A 20024-nucleotide genomic window follows, 5' to 3' on the forward strand; every position below is an offset into this window, starting at 1 on the left:
AAGTTGTGCCAGGGGAGGTTTAGACTGGGTATTAGGAAATTTTACTTCACTGAAAGGGTTGTCCAGCGCTGGAACAGGCTGCCCAGGGCAGTGGTGGAGTCGCCATCCCTGGAGGTATTTAAAAGCCGTTTGGATGAGGTGCTCGGGGACATGGTGTAGTGGTGGGCTTGGCAGTGTTAGGTTTACGGTTGGACTTGATGATCTTAAAGGTCTTTTCCAACCTATACGATTCTGTGATAAAAGGCACAGAATTTCTTCTCTAAAAACAAAAATAACTCATTTAATTAGTTTAAGAAGTTCAAACAAAGTTAGAAGAAACTCAAGTTTTTTCCTGTTTCAGAAGAGGAGAAACGATCCTAGACAGAGAGATAACAGGGCAATTTTCTAGCCTACAGGCTGGGACCCTGGCAAGGCAGAAGGATCCCTGAAACCCTACAGACAGGAAGAACGACAACTCCTTGTGCTCACTCAGCTTCACAGCTTTCACATTCTGCCCAGTTATCCTGGTCAAGGAAAAAAAAGAGCCTATTCTGTATCACTACAAACCAAAAACCTTGCTTTTTGACAGCAGGAAGAAGTTGCCAGCTCCAAGCAAGTGTGTGTGTGAAAATATTCAATCCCCCCAAACAGATCGCTAGGAACTCTTCCTTCCCCTCTCCTAGAAGGAAGGCAGGGCTGACAGATTCCGACCGAAGAGGTGGTTGTCCAAATCATAGAAAAAAAGCCAATCTAAGACTTGTCAGAAGAGACTGACTTTAGCAGAGGAGACACTCTGATGCTAAGCTCAGTGCCCAGAGCTGCAGAATGGCACCTGTATGTTTTAATAGCACAATGCAAAGCAGAACCACTACAAACTGCAGTGATCTTCTGCCACATTTGTTAAATCCTCATTAAGGAAACAATCAGTCACGAGCAAAAGATTGTACACTTTGCAGCATGCTTTGCAAGCGTAGATGCATTAGCTACCTATCTCTCTGTGCTCCCCAGCAAAGAGCAAGCCATTCTCTACCATCATTCAAGTTTTAGTCTATAAAAATGCACTACGGCACTCCTAAAACTCAACTTTGTAGTTGGTTGAACAGCACTCAAGGCAAAGTTAAAACAAAAGAAAATAACTGAACCCTTAAAATTACAGTAGAAAAAAAAAGATTCAGCATCCAAAGTACTTTAGGCGGCAGGGCAGGCAGCTTCCTCGGACATCTCTCCCCCAGAGACTTTTAGTGCTCCCAAGCCAGGGAAGGATGTGGGAAGACTACCCCAATTCTTCTCTCTTGAACCCTCGGGCAGCCAAAACAGCTTTAACACAACAGCTTGGGCAATACTGAGAATCCAGCCACACTGCCAATTACAAATACAGAGCTGAAGTGGCGTCCAACGCTTCTAAATTTGCTTTCTCCACAGTTCTTTCTTTAGTTTGCACACCAGCACATTATCTACTTGCACACCAGCACACTTACCTACTTTACATGTGCAATAAGTCAGCATAGTCTCAGGTGATGTAACAGCTAATCCCTCCATTCTATCAGCACTGACCAAGGGCCATTCAGAGATCTCTACAGGCCTGGGAAAAATCCTTCTGTCCCACAGACTGGATTTGTGGTAGCTCAGGATGACTCTACAACATCTACCAGCATGACTTTAAGCAACCAGGATCCACAAGTGAACTGAGAAGGGTGGCATTTTTACCTAAAGCCATGTTCAAACCTCAGAAAAGCCAGCAAAAGACTCCACAAGCCAAATACCAAAGACTCCAACAGTTTGACATCCACAGCTGAGCAGCCTCTATTTATAAAAATAGAAAACTTTATTTCATATCAACTGCCTTGGTACTTATTGCTTAAGCTAAATTCAAATCCTGGTTGTGCTGCAAAGTTCTGGGGGAAAAAAAGTTGCTATTGAGCTGACCGCTCATTCAATCAGCATACTAACACATCCAAATACGAGTGTGGCTACACTCCATTTATTCCTATCCTCGTGGCCGTTCACTAGTCTCTCCTCCCATACCCAGGAGAGAAGCATTACTCACTTCCCATGTGAATAGGTCAGTTTGTTGTTTTCAGATGGTATTTTCGCCAGGATCTGCTCTGTCACCTCCAGGAAGTTTCCTCCACACCAGGCATGTTTGGCAAGGATGGTTGTGCCCCTCGCCACAACAGCGAACAAGATAGCCATGACTTCACACTACCTGGAAATAAAAACGGTGCAAGAATTAGACTCACATTCTTTGGCAGAGAAAGCATCAGTATTAACAGTATTCTCTCAGCCCTGAACATAATGGGGGGAAGGCATAAGCTGTTCAATACTTCGACGGGATACCATTATCAGAAAGCGTCTCTTGTTTCCCCTTTTAGGTTCTGTTCAGAATGACACCAAGACTACAATAATCTCTAGAAGAAGGTTTTTCTTATTGCAACTGCATGGTGTCCTACAGTCAGTGATCCCATAATGAATTTTGCCTACCTTTTTTCCACCTAGATTTCTAGCTATTACATTTTTTTTTTTCTAGCTAGTACATTTTTTTTGCTCTTCAACTGACCCTTAAGTTTTTTCAATAACAAGCAAGAAAAAAAACTGCCAGCAAGCTCCAGTTCAGAAAGGAAGTAACTGTCTTGCAGCTCTGTTAACAGCAGCTCGTTATATAGACCAAGCCCACCATCCCTAACACATGACTGTTTAGAGGCGAGGCCTTGGCTTTGATTGCTATCAAACTGAAATAGAAAAACTGCCACTTGCTTAGAGTCACACCATACACATCCCCTTTTAATGGTCTAGGGACACTCACTAAGTGTATGTTGTCCCAAGACTACCGTAAAAGCACATAATCTGCACTTCTCAAAGCCAGACAGCACATTTGCAAACTGATTATCCTCAGCAACCCACCATTTCTACAAGCCAACATTCTTGCATGCATATCAAACTGGAAGGGCTACAGTGTGCAGGTGTTTGAGGGCCAGACTTCTGTGGAGTCTCCAGAACTGGAAAAACATGCCTGCTATCATATAAAGGGACACACTTAATCAGCTCAAGTATCACCACATTAATCTACTGACAGATGCAAGATTTAACATGTGAGACCACATGTCAGACCACAGCTGTGACATCTGCTCGGCTGATCCAGTACATCCATAAGTCTCTTTTCTGCTTAGGAAAGACTCAGGAAGACTTTTGACCCTGCAAAACCCAAAAATCTTATTTTTCACTTTGCACTTGACTGCCCTCATATTGCCTGCCTTGTTTTGTGTCTAGAAACATCTGCGTTCCGGCTGGAGAGATCACACACCTATTTCAATGCAACCAGGTAGCTTGGAGACCTCTCTAGAAATAGGTACAACAGCAGAGAAGCAGTGGTTTAGCTTCAGGATCTGAAGACCACAGGCAGAAAAGACTGAACATAGGCTACGCCCAACCAGACTTTCCACCCCTCTGGCACTGACTGAAGTGACCTATCGATCTCTTCTGTATCAGGGGTTGGTCCTACCAAGCACTGTGCAGACAGATCTGCCCTGAAGAGCTTATGCTTTCATGTGAACTGATGCACAAATGATCACGGCAAGAGTGGAAGAGGTGGCAGAGGAATGCAGAGCTGTTAACAAGGCCGTGAAGTTGAGATACAATCACTACCCCACAGCATCGGGGCTCACTGTCAGTCTGAGCTTGACAGATTCAGGCTTGGCCAGCAACAATCAGGTAAACTCCCAAACCTCCCACAGGTTTAAGAGTTGAACATTGGAGAGTAAAAAGAATAAACTCGTGGATTTATTCAGAGAATAGACTCCACAGCTAAGCTCCAGCCACCTGGGAGCACTGAGGTATTCAGAGCCAGCACTGCCGAAGGGAACAGAAGGCAAAGGGTGAGTTTGACAAGGGGCCACAGCAAGCAAAGTGGGAAGCAGAGCAGTACAAGGTCTCAAAGGACATTGCTTCGGAGCAGAGCACCCAGCCAAGCGCACTCTAGAAAACCTGAGAGGGTTCATAGTGCCAGTAAAGGCGAAGGGAGAACACACCAGACAAAGCCTCACACCATGAAGGAGCAAGTTCCCAGATAAGCTGTTCTTTGCTCTTCCTGACTAGTAACACAAAAGGGCATCAATAACCGAAGGGGGGAGGAAGCACCAAAGCACTCAGCAGCAGCTCCCCCAGACAGATTTGCTGCTTTCACTTCCTCCTGGCCTAAAGCTGGCACTCCTCTGCGCCTTCACTTCTACCAGGGCCACAGGGGAAGCCCCTTGTGCTGCTTTGCATGGCTTGCTTCTTGTTTACCCTGTCTCAAAGCAAGACCTGTTTTCAGAACGAAGGCAACTTGTTGCATTTACCTGCTGCTCTTTTTGAGATGACAACTTTCCTTGTCTTCACCCACTGTGTCCAAGTATTCACACGCTGCTTGTTTCCCACCCATCACTCCCACCTAGATGCCAGCCTCACCTGGACGTGGCTCAGGGATTTAAACAACAGGATTTACCTCCAGCTGACGTGCTTGCACAAAATCTGTTAGGAAGAAGGAAGGTGAGGAGTGGCCACACTAACAGACCCCCTTTCACTACTGGTGAAGGAATTGGGGTTTGCAAACAGCTGTTTCCCTGCCTTGTCCCCCTCCCTTCCAGAGTGAAGCAAGCAAGCTCCAGCTTGTTTAAAAATGTTGGTACAAAGAGGTGACAAACAGCTAGGTTTGCTTTTGTTTCCTCCCACAGTCACAGGTATGCTGGCTTGCAGGCTCACAACTGCTCTTAACATCAAGCCTGTCAGCATTACAGAAAAAACACCAAATTATTTTATAGCTAAGAGGAGATGATCTTTAAACATAAGGACAGGCACTGCTTATTATGGTCAATTAAGCAATGTCAATGTCCACCTGGAGATGACTGTGGAACTTACAGAACATGGAAAAGCAAGGGTAACAGTTTTTCCCCTTACACACTTTCTAAGGAAACTCCTCAGCACAAAGATACCCAAGGAGAAAGAATATAAAGCAGAGAAGAAAGTTGTGCTTACTCACTATCTGTAATACAAGAATGAAAAGAAAGTTCAAGAACAGGTTCCAGCAGGAGGGAGTAGCTCTTCACACAATGCATCCTCTGAAGCTCCTTCCCACATGTTATCATGGAGGAAAAGAGTTCACATGAGTTCAGAAAGTAATTGATAAGTTTATGGAGAAAAAGAATCACTATTAAACAAATATCACCCAAGCAGCTGCTCACTGGAGCCTAAGAGTTTATCATGAGTTTCTTCTAGTCTTCCACTCCTCCGCAGGCATCCCACCTGTGACCACAGAGCCAGACCCACCTTTGGTCTGACTCAATACAGCCATTTGTAACACTGAGAATCACTTACTCCACAGAAATTTGGGATTTTTTTTTTCCAGGGAGAAATACTATGAAGAGCAAGTAATATCTCCAAGCAGCCAAGGTGGCCGGCCAAGTCAGATCTATGGTCCAGCCCCAGTCGAGGTTATGACTCTCACAGTACTTGAGCTTTAGGGCTGCTCTTGCTCAGCACACTGCTCTTCTCGTACAGGAACAATTAAGAGATATACAAAGACCTACGAAGTCCCAGCACTCCCAGTGTAGAGCAAATGCCTTAAGGGAGTTTAAAAACACACTTCCAAGGCATCCTATCATCTCTTGCAACACTTAAACTACCAAGAACATCACATGACAAGCAGAGAGCCAAGTCATTTGCAAAGCTTCTTAGAAGCCCAACCACAACCTTTTCCTTCCAGCATCACTGAACCAGCCTGCCAGATCACATCTTGCCCAGAGTGTTTTAGAGCTGCCCCACGACAGAAAATCTAAACTTCCTTCCAGAAAGCTGGATCTAGAAGAGCCCACAGACTGGCCAACCTGCATACACACAGATCATTTGGGGGTGCTCCCAGCACTGAGCTCTTTGACATCCTGCCACAGAAGACTTAAATGGCCAACCTAGCAAGCTTGCTTTTTTTTAAGCCAGCCTTAAATTGCTGCATCAACCACATGCTGATTTGCATTAGAGTAGGAAAAGTAGTCACAGAACCCAGTGATACTTTGCTGCCTCTGTCCTTAAAAAGCTGCTCTCGGTTCTTCAAAGCACAGTGCTACAGACATGGAAGTCTGAGGGTCACAAAGTGGGACTCCAGTGCTCTAAGACTCACCTACCTCTAGTTAAACACAAGCTGAGTAAGTTACTAATCACAAGTCCCCCCCTCCACAGACCCAAAGAGACCAAAAGCTTTAGCCTGATGCTCACAACATCATTTAAGATAGGAGTGTTTGCACATGGCATTGAGCAGAAGTGGGGATTACTCAGAGCTAAAACATAAAGGAATGGGTAACTCCTTAGAACCTTCTTGCAGGAGCCACTATCTCTACCTGGAGAAGCTGAAGCAGAAGAGAACCCAAGCAAAAACACAGACCCAACATGTTTACAGACAAAGATGAAACAAAACTAAACCTTGGATAACTCAAGTTAAATGCTTACCACACCAGAGACAAAGGCAGCCACACAGCTGATTCTGATCTTGCAAAAAGAAATGATTAACTGCCATGCAACTGTTCCTGGTTTCTCCCGATTAAAGGGACAGCAGCTCACTCCTGTCTGATCAGGCTGCAGAGAGAGCACAAACATTTTCCCAGCACAAGTAACACCTGTGGCCAAAACCAAAATAATTTCAACTGTCCAGTCCTTCACAAGCGATTCTCTACAGGCTTAGACTCAGCCTCTGTCCTACACCTTAGCTTTGACTAATTTAGCCAGAAGATGCAAACTACACAAGCTGCACTTTATTCTGTTTTCTACCCACTCAACACCTGATCTCTTCAGGTGCTACCAACCCTAGTTTTCCTAACGAGGAACACCTGCTGAGCAGCACAGGTCAAAGAATTTGTGAACAGTTACAACAGCACACCGATCTGCAACAATCCTAACTAAATCAAGAGGAATTTGTTATACAATCATGTCCCTTCAGATCCACCAAGATAGTCGTCTGCAATGTTTTGGCCAGTCTAGCAACTGAACCAGAACTGTGTCGGTGCATGGTACAACACCAGGTCACAGCCAGGAATAAACAAACACGACTAAGCCTCTTGGGCAATCAGGTGACTATCAAGTATCAAGAAACCAATCTCTTCACACTGCAGTCACTCAATGAACAGGACCAATATAAAGGAGCAGTTGTAAAAGAAAAACATCCACAAACCCTCCCCCGCCATACACACTGCAAAAGACCAGCAGTCTGCAAGGCAGCGAGCAACTAACCTCAGAACTACAAAGCCCACACAAGCAAAGAGACACCTTAATTCCTGGAGCAGAAGAACTCTAGGTTCAAACTGAGGATTATAAAATGGTTTAGACAACTTCTAAAAGTCTCCGTTCTTTTAGTATGGGATATTTGCAGAACTCACATTAGTGAGGTAAGAGTTCAGTAGTACCACAAGTAAGGTGATGCTCACTGACACTGTAGGATCCCACAGTCCTGCAACACAAGGAAATCAACTCACTGAATTCACAGTCCTCAGCCTTACTTAGGAGACAACAGCCATGTACTTTGCAGTGACACCTGCCCCCACCTTTGAGCAGAATAGATTAAATGAAGTAAAACAGATTAACAAGGAGCATATTTCTCTATAAGCAGCATCTCATGCAGCCCTGTAAAACTCATGTATTACTCTTGTTAGTAATACAAATCTATTAAACTGCTAGAGAACGCCTCTCCTCAGAAGTTGCAAGAGAGTCAGGAATTAAATCCATTAAAATCAACCCCTTTGTATAACCTAGAGATCACAACTGTTTTCTGTCTAAACTTACAATACCGAATGGCTGGAAGTAGCCAAGACCAAACCTTCCTAAAAGAAAAACTCACTTGGAGATACCTGGTAGGCCTTGCATGGAAAGGCTCCACATCAGGAGGGAAAGGGGGAAGAGGCTGCATTCCTCAGCCACCCAGAACACATCACGGATCCAAACAGCTCCTTAAGCAGCACCAGAAGCATTTGGCAGCTAACAGAGATGAAGCACAAAGGTGAGTCGGGCATTGCATTTGTATTGCAAGGACTATTTACTCATTGCAAGTCATGCTGCAAGATGTGGTGTGCTGCTGTCTACAAGGTGTCTCATGATATTTGACAGACGGGCACAGAAAAACCTGCAGCACCTTCAGGAACATCAGAAACAGAGGTTCAGTCTTCAACATGATGTTTAGAACTTCAGTAGGGATGGTTTATTATTTTCAAGTGACACGGAAACCAACTTGTTTGTTGCTCTGACTTCATTGAAGATCTAGAATAAACTATCAGATGTCAGTTACGGCCATTGGGGCACAGAGTGAACCCAGAAAACTGCGCCCATCCTCTATCAGCAGTACTGCCCTTTCCAGCCAAGGGGGACTCGTCAGTTCTTCTTGATCAGAAGATTTACAGCCTCGGTGCCAACAAGTGATGGAGAAGGCTACTGCTTATGTTTCCAGAAATCCTCTTTACAGAAAGCAAGGGGCATCACGTTTTGTGTTTAAAGGCAGTAGCAATAAGTATAGGTGTTGCAACCCTGCAAGTTGCAAACTGCCTGACTGCAATAAGAAGATCATTTAAGTACAGTGACTTCAGCAGAAAGCAGCCTAGACTTCCCTTTAACCCTTCCTTGGTGTCTGCAAGTTATTATTTCTGTAAAGGATATTCCAACGTTAAGCCCTGTAGTTTATTTGTTCATTTTAAGCCTGAGAAGCATGACATCCACGCACCAACTTAACAGAAGTTTAGCTTCCTCTCTGCCTGCGTACCTTCAGGTACCTCCGCTTCACCACTACAGAAACAAATTGCTAGATAAAATTAATCCAGTTTCTCTTCCAGGCCCATCACCTTTTCTGGAAGGCAGTGTAACATGTTTTAGGAGAGGGGTAAAGAAATAAAATACGACAGCTCTTGAATAAGCAGCTCTCTAGAGAGCTAACAAGTACACCCTAAAGCATACTTACAGCATCCCCCTAAGAACCCCCACTGCAAGCGTAACTGCAATTCTTTATCGCAAGCACAACTGCAATTCTTTATCGCTATCCAGTCTTTAAAATCCACGCAAGCCTTCGCTCCGAGTTACACCAGCACCGCGGCGCTCCGGGGTTAACCGCAGCACAGCAGCTACGGCCTTTTCCCCCCACGTACTCCAGCAACCCGCTCCCCAAGTTCCCAAAACCCAACCCCACGCCTCCTTCCCCCCCTCTGATACCGAACGAGGCCTCTGACCGCCGGCAGCACCGGCCCGGCCCGAGGAGCGGCCCACCCCCGGGGCCGGGGCAGCCGGGGCCGGCCAGCCAGGCTCCTCCGCCTGCAGGAAGGCGCCGCCGGTGCCCGACTCCCCCCACAGCAACGGCTCCCGGCCTTGCTGGCCCTGCCCCACCGCCCGCCGGCCCGGTCACTCAGTCAGTCAGTCAGTCCGTCCGTCCGTCCCGGCCCCGCTGCGGCCTGCCGCCCCCGGGGGGACCGCAGACAGAGCCGCTCGCTTGAGGGCAACAGGCGACCCTCCGGCGGCTCTCCCGAGGGCCCGGCCCCCCCGCAGAAGCCCAGCCCGCGGCCCCGCCGCCGCTCACCGGCCGCCGCGGCAGGAGGGAGCGCTCGCTGGGCGCCGCCGCCCGCCGCGCTCGTTAACCGCCCCCCGGCACCGGGCCGCCGCGACGCGTTTCCGGCGGGGGCGGTGCTGCGCGGGCCGCCGGGAATTGTAGTCCCCGCCGCGCGGTGCTTGCCGGGAGCTGTAGTCCGGCGGCCATGGCGGAGGAGGGCGAGAGGAAGGCTGCGCTGGAGACGGTGCGTGAGTGCGGCCGCCCGGCTGAGGGGGACGGGGCAGGGGTCGGCCCTGCTCGGCCGGCAGGCGCTGAGGGGCTGCTCTCCCCTGGCAGCGGCAGCCGGCGCCTCCTCGGGCCTGGCGGGGCCCGGCTCAGCGGCGGGGACCCCTCAGCACGGGCCCGCTGAGGAGGGGTGTTGCGGCGTTGGCGTCGGGATAAATCGCGACAGTGAGGATAGATCCAAGGGACGGCCGCCTCCGCAGGTCGCCCTCGGCCGCATCCCCGGGCTGGTGCTTCATCCCGGGAGCGGGAGACGGCAAAGCTCCCTTTGCAAAGCGGCCCCATGCTGCGGCCCGCCTGCGTGACAGCCTTTCCTCATACCCGAGCCCACATCCTCCTCAGTGCCACCCCTCCCAGCCCCGCGCAGCCCTGCCCGGCTTTTTTCAACCCGTAAACCCGCTTGGTTTTACCTGGCATGGAGCGGCTGCTCTGTTGCAGTGTCTGTGAACAGCAGAGGGAGAAAGAAGCGGAGGAAAGCGAGCAGTGTTTCCTGAAATAGGAGGGACAGACAGGAATGTGCCTTTTAGTTGAGTTTCTGGAAGTTTAGGTGTTTGAGATTGTCGTGTGGGGAACAGAAGCAGCTAGGGGTCGGGACTAACCTGTTTTAAAACTAGTTGGGACTAACATTTTCTAAAACAAGCCTTGCTTTTTAAGGATGAATTGCTCAGCACTGCATAACACCAGGCCTTGGGCGGCTTTGCCCGTTAGCCGTAGGCCCCGGCAGCGTGCCTCGTCTCCTCTCATACACCCGTTTCAGGTCGCTGAGCCCTCTGGCAGGAGTTTATGGACCCTCTTTCCATCTCCAGCACCCGCTGCAGGCAGCAGAAGGCACTAGATGGCACTGCACCTCACGCTAACAGGGTTGCGGGCTCCCAGCTGGCAGTTACACCAAGACACGGTGACAGGGAGAGCTGGCGCAGGACCGTCGGGTGCTCCGTGCGCCAGTCTGTCTGTCAGTGGAAAACGAGGGGAGCTGAGGACCAGGACAGCCATACAGGAGAAACAAGTGGGCTCTGTAAGTTGCCTGGTTTTAAAAGCTGCCTTTAGGGAAGGCTTAATACAATGGTTTTCCATAGTCTCTCAATCGACAGCCCCTAAACTTTTCCTAATGGCACAACAGACCCTACAGTCTCTTAGCAATAGTCTGGCTTCTGCTGGTTACCTTTTCCAGGCTCTGTAGAGCCATAGTCTTCTCCCCAGTTGTGCAGGCCACAGGCTGAAAGTCACAATTGCACCAGGAAGCCCAATCCTAGTCCCACAAGTCTGATGTGATGAATGAAATTGATCTTTGAAGAGCTGCACTTCCTAGAGAGGCCCTTGGCAAACCAGCAGATTCCTCTGTGAGGAATGCCGTACCATGCAGAAAACAGGAGGACGCATAGAAAGCGATCCCGGCTCGTGAAGACCAGCAAAGGACTATGTATTCTGACATAAAAGACAAGTTATGCGTAAACTGCAGTGAGTGTAGGAAAAAGCGAGTTGTAGAACTGTTCCCTACCTGCTTCATATCTAGCTGATCCCATTTATCTCAGCGCTGTGCTAATGTATCCGCCACAGCACTACCTAGGCACCAAATACAACATTAAATAATTCATCATCATAAATCACAGCCCCTCTAAGCAGGAGAGCTTCTGGATGATGTGAGATTGCAGCTCTTAGGCTTGCGTAGCCGGTAGAGGAGGAGGGTGTCCGATGCGTGGGTGGCTGGGTGGCAGGGGCTATATCCTGACCTTGCTGGGAGGGTGTACCCCGGATCATCTTGGAGGAGGTGCAGGCTTTTCTGTCTCTGTTGTCTCTGAGGGGCTCAAGTGAATTTGATCAATCCTAAAGCTGCCTCGAGATCTCATCAGCTTTTCCTTCTGCCTCTACCATAATACAAGAGCAAGGACAATTTGGTAAAGAGACTAGCACACCTCTTAGACTTACACACCTCTTTGGTGTGTAACCGAAGAGGAAAAACTCCAGTCGAGCAGAATTCCCTACTCCAGGGCATTGGCTTTTTTTACAAATTGGTTCATAGGAGAAAAAGTTTTATAGTGATGAATAGTTTGATACCTGGACACCTCAGAAATGAGACTCAGAAACACTGAGAAATCTCAGCCTTCTGCCTCAGGGCACCGACCCGATCGCTGCAGGGACCAGGGAGGAACCTGTCCTTCAGGGGAATGTGTGGGTTTTCCTCGGAAGCATCGGACAGCCTCTGTGCTAGAGGTGAGATACCTGACTAGGTGGGCCAATGGCTTGATGAGAAGCAGTGAAGCTTATGGTCCTGCTGAGATCCAGAATTGTATCCGAGGATACTCCACAGGAAAGAGGAGAGAGAAATTCAGTCTCTGTGAAGCAGACAGGTTCAGCACAATGTGTTCCTTACAGCTGCGTGAAAGAGCCGTGCTCTGGCTTTCATCTGCCAGATCAATGCACTGGCTACTTGCGCTGTGCTGAGGAGGCAGGGACAGCTTAAATTCATTGGGTTGCTGCTCTGAGGCACTTGCTGCAGCTCCACAAGCTGGCCCAGCCACCATGCCAGAGATGCGTCTGTCCCTTCCTTCCTATGCCTACATGCTCCTTCAGCTCTGGGAAGGAATCTGAAGTCATGGCAACTCCCAGCACTGCATGTTAAACTCCCATTATCCTATTTTTCAAATAATTTTTATGCAACATTTGTAGCTCAGCTGTAAATATTTGCTCTCTGTCTGGAAAAGCATCTCTTTGCCCCCGTGTGTGCAGAGCTACACCTGAGCTAAGGTGTAACTCCCATCGTGTGAACAAATTGCAAGCGCGTCACTGTCCCCATGACTCAGAGCTGTACCTGTCTTGTGGGGGTGAGGGGGCCACTTGGGATTTTGGCACCTGGGCACACTTCTAACCCTGTGACTGCATGCAGGGAGCAAACTGGGGGCCAGGCGACCCGTCCTGGCATGCGGGTGCCTCCTGAGTTAGTCTACTCTTGTTCGAGCCTGTAGTCTTTGGAAAACACAAGCTCTTGAGTATGACTGGTGCTAATAATTTTAATAAATACTTCCTTGCAAGTCCTCAGAATGGGAGAGACTGAGGCCAGTAGCTGCTTCTGGGAAGAGGGAGGAGGGTGCTGGGTCTAGCAAGCAGGAGAGCAGGGAGGGCGTCTCATTCGTGCCGCTAGCTGCCCGAGTGACCTGTGTCAAATCACTTAAACACTTTCGTTCCACACCGAGGGAAGGTGTTTTTGCCACTCACTGCCTTATTTTAATCACCAGCAAGACTTACCGCTTTGCTTGTGGATTGCAAGATGCTAGGAGGTGAGGGAGAGCCTGTCAGTCCAATATCCCCATTGTTGATGTAATGTTGCTTCTGTGATAGCTGGTGCGCAGGGAGCCTGCCCTTGAATTGCGCTGCAGGTCTGGGTGATCTCTTCTTCCGCTGAGATCAGTCTGTGTTTTCCTTCTGAACTGCTGAGTCAATTCCCCATGGTGGCCGTACCTGCAGAAGGAAAAACGGGACTGCTAGGGGGGTATTACTACTCAAGGGGAAGTGTGAGGGGTTATAAAACCCCCGGAATGGTTGAGGATTTGGCTGCAGGCAGGATGCGAAAAGATCAGCGCTTGTCTTAGCCCGGCTCCGCACTTAACCTTGAAACCTCTCTCTGCTGCCGAGAGAGGAAGTGGTTGGGGGCTGTCTGGGCACGTCAGGCTCCACGGTGGCTACGCTGAGCCTGGAGAAAGGTCAGAAGCTCAGCAGCCCTCTGACAGCTAGGCAATTAATTAGGTGACTTGTTGGTTTTGGAGGGGATCCCAAACCCATCTTCTCAGGAAGCATTAGCTGGTAAAGCTCTTTTCGGGCACCTGAGCCAAAAGCAGCAGGAGGAATAGGGGCTGGCTGCTGGCATTGCGGGGTTCATTACATGTGGGGCTCCCCAGCCTCATCCTAAGTGTGTGAATTTGGGGTTACAGCTCCTTTTGTTTTTGAGCTGGGATAAGATTTCCCTGCTGACAGGCAGCATTCCTCCCTGGGGATTTTTTGACTGTCCCTCTCATTCCTGTCTAGCCACGGGCTGGTGGTGGGACCTGGGATCACACCAATCTGAACAGCCACTCCCAGCTTCTTTCCACCATGGGCCCTAAAGCCGCAGCTTGCTTTGGGCTCCTGGTCTCTCCTGTGAAGAGGAAGGATGCACAGGCACTTTGATAACCGGGGAGAGGTGTCTCCGAGGTCTGTAATTTTGCAACTTTCCCTCCGCTGCAAAGGTGCTTTTGGTCACACTGCAGCACCCAAGACATAAGCCATGGAGATGGCCCAGCCAGAACTACAAGCCCTCCCAGTTACTCTGGCGCAGCTGAACACAATAGTTTATTCTTCACCCTAGGGCTAGTGTTCATGACCTCAGAGCACCTTACAGCATCTCTTCTTTCCCCATTTGTGGCAGATCCAGGCAGATGGGACAGATGGAAACTGTGTCACGTTTGTGTTGCACGATGAGGACCACACACTCGGCAACTCCCTCCGATATATGGTCATGAAGAAGTAAGTGGAGCCTCTGTGGTGCTTGGCATCGCTGCGGGTACCTCTGTCTCCTACTCTGGCCTTCTCCTTACTGATCTGCATCTCAGTTGTTGCTGGAAAAAGGCAAATGATCAGAAACTACCTCTTTATATCAGACATGGTGCCAGAGACTCCTTCCCTACTACCTCTCTTCACAGGATTAACTTTTTCCTTGTGCTGTTAGTGTCAGGACCCTGAGAGCACTAATAGGCCTGAATGGGCCTGACCAGCCACACCTGGGGCCTCCACCCACACCCTGCCCATGGGCCCAGGAGCCCCTTTTAAGCTCAGCTCAGGGCTTTCAGTCCTTCCTGAGCTATGTGGTAGGAGTATGGGTCTCCAGCTCAGCCTCTACTGGGCTGTGGACTCCATTCACCTGGATGCTGACCCACGGACTGTCTTCCTGACCTGGCATCAGCCCTTCCTCATCATTGTACGCCGCCTTGGTGATTGCTAAGCAGTCTCTGACCCTCATTAGCCTCAGCTGACCTGACACTGACCTGCAGATTGACTTCCTGGCCTGACCTTGGACCTGCTTCATCCCCACAAACCTGCCAGATGATCTGGACCCTTGGCTGACCCTGGCTACCACCTTTGCACCCACCCTACTTCCCTCGCTTGGGTGCTGTGGGACAGGGCTAGCTAGTGAGGCCTCTGCCCTGTTGGCTGTCTTACCGCTCATGGCTCCCAGCTCCCCATCCCTTAGGGAACAGCCATCCCTCACTGCTCCTTGATGGTTAGTTATGGAGGAAATTTAATGTCTGACATGCAAAAGACTTCTGAATGCCTTATTTAGCCCTGGGTAAAATGATGCACGGCTCTAAGTACATGTGGCCAGGCAGTGTCTATGTCTCCTTCTGGGACAAGCACTGTCAGAAAAGAGGGTAGGAACATCCAGTATTAAGCAAATTGATCATCTTTCATGCTTGCATGGAGATGCAGGAATTGATGCTGGGAGTTAATTATCCTCCTCCCCCCATCAAAATGTACCAATAGGTTCACCCTGGTTGCCCAGTTTTATCGAACTGGGCAGCACTGAGGGTTTGTGAAGATCTACTGGTAAGCCTCAGAAGAATTACAGCAGGAAGTTCAGTGCATCATCTCAAATGACAGTTGCGTTGCAAATGTCATGTGAATTCCTCTGATAAATCACTGTGACCAGAAAAACAGCAGGCTTCTTGCAAAGGGCTGTTCTTTCTGCTAGGCGCACAGATGTTCTACCAACCACCCCAGCTTACGAAGGCAGATGCCATGCAACCTGCAAACCATCTCGGTAAATCCTTGCAGTGCCCTAGACCTGTCAGCCTCTTTTGCTCAGCAGAACTGCAACAGGTTTGTGTCCAGTGAGGTTTCCAAGCATGCAGGATCCCCTGTTTGAACTCTGCAGGCCTGCCAGTGGACCGCTGGTGGTGCCAGGATGGTGCCTACAATCGTGCCAGCCATGTCCTTCCCCTGCAAAGCTCCAGCTGCAGCTCAGAGACAGATGGGGACGTGTGAATAAGGTTACACAGGTAGTTCCCCTTCAGCATGTCCCTCCCATAAGACCCTCAGTCATTTTAGGAACATCCTGAGCCCCAGCAGGTCTGGGGTGGCCTGAGCCTCTGACTTTCCTGAGTTTTGTTGTGGATTGGCCTGGGTTTCACTGCTCTCTTCTCCTCTCTCCCCTCCTGCAGCCCTGATGTGGAGTTCTGTGGCTACTGCATCACGCACCCCTCTGAAAGCAAGATCAACTTCCGGATCCAGACCAGAGGTGTGGGTGTGCACGTTTCCTTTGTGTCCGGGGCCCTTTTTTTGTGTAATTCCCCCTGCTCACGTCAGGTTTCCACCATGAGTCATTTAAATAAAGAAAAGCACTTTTCTCCCTCTTCTCTGCTAGCCACCTGCAACTGCTGTGCCCTGTTGCTCACCTGGAGAGGCTGCTCTGAGCCATTATGCTACAGCTCTTCTGTTTGCCAACTGTAGGGCTGAGCCAGCTGAGGCCCGAGGAGCCCACAGCCTTGCCTGGTCCCAGGTATCTGGCTTGGCTGGCAGCAGGCACCAAACTGTAGTGCTGGGGTAGAGCAGATCTGCTACTCCCTGTCACAGGTGATGGGTGCTCCATCTGCCCCTAAATCAGCACGGGGATTGGAAAGCAAAGCCAAAGTGTGCTGACATATATAGCTGCAATGAGGTAATTTGTTTCTACTTCTCGTTCTCAGCTGTCTTGCAGCTTTGGTCATCAGGCTATGACCCGAAGCTCTTTTGAAAAGCCTCGTCAGTCTGTGCTGTCTTTTGACTTGCCTCCCAAAGAGGACTTTGTTCCCTGATAATAGATAGCACTGACAGCTCTGAGCCTCTTGCAGTCACTCACTCCTCCCAGCACACCAACCCCTTCAGCTCAGTCCCCTACCCTCCATCCAGGCCCTGCAAGCCCCACAGCTTTGTCTGCTGCTTAGAGGGGCAGTGTTATTTCATTCCTTCCTCATGGGGCTGTTCCCTTGCGCATCAGATATGTAGAAGCCCCTTCCTGGAAGCAAGTATCTAGTTTGTGCTTGCTGAATCTTTAATTTCCTGAAAATAATTAGCACTCAGGCTGTTCGCCTTGGGACTAACTGCAGAGTAAGTGTCTCCTGTTCCTGCGCCACAGCCTGGACCACCGCACTGAGCTCAGCTCTCAGGCTGCTGATGGTGGGCTGGCAGGAGGGAAGTGCGTGGGCACATACCTGGTGTAAGAGCGTCTCCCCATTACTGGGACTGCCCTTGGGCATGGTGGTGACGGCCACGCTGCCTCAGAGCGGTGAGGGAGAGGGCTACCAACCCCTTTGGAAGCTGCCTCCCATTTCACTAACACATCTTCTTTCCTGAAGGGGCCATTCCTGCTGTTGAGCCGTTCCGGAAAGGGCTGAATGACCTGATGGGTGTTTGCCAACATGTGCTCAACACCTTTGAGGTGAGACTACTCCTGAAGAGCTCAGGGGCCTTTTCTATCTCTTGGTCTCAGAGGGGAGAGGAATGGGTTGAGACCTGTGTTTGTGGGCACTTTTGATATGAAAAAACCTGATCGTTTTTTCAGACATTCTCTGCCTGACCTGCGGCATGGCCTGGCTTCCTTTCCCTTGGAGTGACTGTAAAGCTCAGTCACTTCTGAAAGTACCTGGAGCTCTGTCAGAGCTTCTCAGGTCCCTCAGCCTTTCCAGGCACTGGACAGAGAAGTTGCAGCACAGACCGGGGTGGTGGCACTGTGGTATTTGGGTCACTCAGATATGTGCTGTTAACATGTGTCCTTTGCTTTTGTTTGCAGAGGAGCATGAAGGAATACAGGGCCCAGAGGGAGGAAGAGATGCAGTAGTATTTGGGGATGGCAGTCCCCATGGATGTGTGTAACGTCTGTGTTGAATTCCCTGTGTTGAGAGTTTTTGTTTGGTTGGATTTTTTTATGACCACTTTGCAAACCTGTATTTTCTCTAATAATAAAGTTTATGAGGTGACACTGCATTCGGCTCAACATGGGTATGGAAAATGACAGCTAGAAGGCAGCTCTTTCACTCTTCCATCTTATTTCTTTCCCTCTCCAAGTGTCGTTGCTGTTTCCTGCCCGGGATTTTCAGATCACAGAGTTTGCAGGTAGTCTGGTGCACAGAATTAGTCTGCCCCGGAGTCCACAGGGAGCAAAGGGGTTCAGTGCTGTGTAAAATCAAACTTTTAGAGAGGCAGCACCCTCTCTCAATTTAAATCTTTCTGTTACTGGCACCAGTGCAGTTGATTTCAGCAGATATGGCCAGCCTTCCCTTTTAAACAGATCACTATAAAATGATACTTTGCTCATTTGGGGGGTGAGATGAGTAAAAAACCACTTGCCTTTTCTTAACCCCCTGAAGAATGCAGACAAAGGCAAGCCCAGACCACTCCTTGTGAGCAGGTTTAAAGGGTACAACACTGAAACCTTGGCCTTGTTCGATCTGCTGGCAGCTAGCCAAGTGAAAGCCTTTTGTTTGGTGTAATGTGGCATGAAATTGCAGGGGTTTTTCTGCTCCATGCCGGGTGTAGAATTGTGAACCTTTCCGGTTTGCTCTGCGCAGGGGGGGCATCGCTTGTCTCTTCAGTGAAGGTCTGCAGTTACCAAAGGAACCTGCTGACACTCAATTAAGTATTTAGCAGACTTTGCAGACCCCCTGCTGCTTAATAAGAAACACCCAGAGATTTTCCTTTCAAACACCAACATGTTTTATTAACATACAGAGGAATAAGAGGGAGGATATAAAATGTCAGGTTTTCTCTGTAAAATCATTCTTTCAAATACGAATTGACAGACTTGGTCTCTGACAGGCTGGCGGTGGGTTTCTGTTTGCAGGCATTAGGGCAAGAAGCCAGCTGAGCTCTACATTTCATAACAAGGCTCCTTTGCCTCTCAGTTTGCTGCAATGGATTCATCCTGTCCATGCCAACATGGTCCCACACCTGTAGTGGGCAGCTGCTGGGGCTTTGCTTTGGGCTAATCCTGTCTGGCCTGGTTTCTTCATGCTGAAACCTGTGGGTGGTTAAAGCATGCTTTCACATAGGGCTTGGGGCACAGCAGGGGAGAGGGGCTACTTGCTCCTAGTGTTCCACCCTGCTGTGTAGGAGCAAGCACAGGCCTGGGGACTTTCTGGTTGGAGAATTCCCCAGCCCAAGCAAGAGGGAGATATAAAAAAGCTGGAAAGCAGTTTCCCCAGGGCAGGGGGGGAGAGGGTGAAGGGGTGAATAAGCCAGGAGCTGACTAATGCACCTGAGCTCAATCTAAGCCCAGGTGTCATGGAGAATATTTATCAGGTCTTGAAATGCAGCTGGTCATTGACCTGCTGGTTACTTCCTCCAGCACCCAGGGGATGCTAGGGGCCAGTTGCATGTTGGCTGGGCTGCAAGGACCACTCTATTTCTGGACCTTCTCTGCCCAGGAAGCAAAGGTAGGATGTGCATGCTCGTAACTGTACAGCTCTCCCCTGTGAAGGGCAATAGGAGCTGGCAGCAGGGAGCTGTCTTTGCATTTGCATTTCTGTGAGCAGCTAAAACCAGGCTGCATGTGTGCTCCTTTTCTGATAGTCATTACTTTCCCTTTGAGCTGCAGCTTGCTGGTCCTGGTCTTGGTTGTAGCCTAAGGGAGACCTTCTAGGGATGGGAAGGTGCTATTTGGATGCCAGTGCAATAGAAGAGTTTTAAAAGGGTACTGTTTCCTGCTGATATCTCAGTTTTCTTCTCCTCTCCCTCCTCCCTCACACTTGGTCAAACTTTAGGATGTTGGTTTTAATAGAAGATGTCTGGGAGGAAAACACAAGGGGAAAGCTATACCAAAGGAGGATGGAGTCCCTGTTAAACAGACCTGCAGCAAGCGATAGCAATGTCCAGAGCTGGGATGAATTCATGTCAGTCTGTTTGTTGCAATATTAATAATGTGCAGATTAATAATGTGAGACTGGTTTTGAACCATTTAAGGCTAAAATGTTGATCTGAGTGTAGCTGCTAATGCAGATATGATTAAATCTGCTCTTGGAGCATAAAAAGAGATGTTAGCCACTTGGGGCCCAGGAGGTTAAGTAAGGTAAAAAGATTCCCCTGTGTGCCTGTAATTGGTATCTGTCTTGTGAATATTAGCAGGTCCTGGCTGTTCTGCCTGTCCTTATGAGAGGATCGTGGCTCTTCAGTGTTTGGGATGCTGCTCCCTATGGCATTACCAAAGGTCACTACTGGGAAA

The 20024-nt window shown here is 49.2% G+C and overlaps 2 protein-coding genes across 8 annotated transcripts in view; one reads left to right on the forward strand and one right to left on the reverse strand.

The window, feature by feature from the left end:
• The window catches only part of VAMP7 (vesicle associated membrane protein 7), a 23058-nt gene extending 12822 nt beyond the window's left edge, over positions 1-10236 (reverse strand). The window contains exons 1-3 of one of the 5 annotated variants that reach the window (XM_072876557.1): positions 9551-9632; positions 7845-7971; positions 2027-2185 (exon numbers count right to left, since the gene is read on the reverse strand). In XM_072876557.1, coding sequence (XP_072732658.1) covers positions 2027-2172 — 146 coding nt within the window. In that variant the 5' untranslated portion in view covers positions 2173-2185; positions 7845-7971; positions 9551-9632. Of the gene's footprint in view, positions 1-2026; positions 2186-6453; positions 6580-7834; positions 7972-9550; positions 9667-10212 lie in introns of those variants that run through there. The other 4 variants (XM_072876556.1, XM_072876558.1, XM_072876554.1 and 1 more) reach the window with 4 other exon arrangements.
• Positions 9691-17789, forward strand: LOC140658323 (DNA-directed RNA polymerases I and III subunit RPAC2-like). 3 transcript variants are annotated; one of them, XM_072876560.1, is made up of 6 exons: positions 9700-9764; positions 10609-10817; positions 14202-14299; positions 15991-16067; positions 17164-17246; positions 17598-17789. In XM_072876560.1, the coding sequence occupies exons 2-6, from the start codon at positions 10638-10640 to the stop codon at positions 17643-17645; spliced, it is 486 nt and encodes a 161-aa protein (XP_072732661.1). In that variant the 5' UTR covers positions 9700-9764; positions 10609-10637; the 3' UTR covers positions 17646-17789. The 3 variants fall into 3 exon arrangements, with proteins under 3 accessions (XP_072732663.1, XP_072732661.1, XP_072732662.1); XM_072876561.1 differs by having other exon boundaries at positions 9710-9764; positions 10560-10817; XM_072876562.1 differs by lacking the exon at positions 10609-10817 and having other exon boundaries at positions 9691-9764.
• Positions 17790-20024: the final 2235 nt, after the last annotated feature.

The sequence above is a fragment of the Ciconia boyciana genome, chromosome 12, assembly GCF_034638445.1.
Source record: "Ciconia boyciana chromosome 12, ASM3463844v1, whole genome shotgun sequence".
NCBI classification, from domain to species: domain Eukaryota; kingdom Metazoa; phylum Chordata; class Aves; order Ciconiiformes; family Ciconiidae; genus Ciconia; species Ciconia boyciana.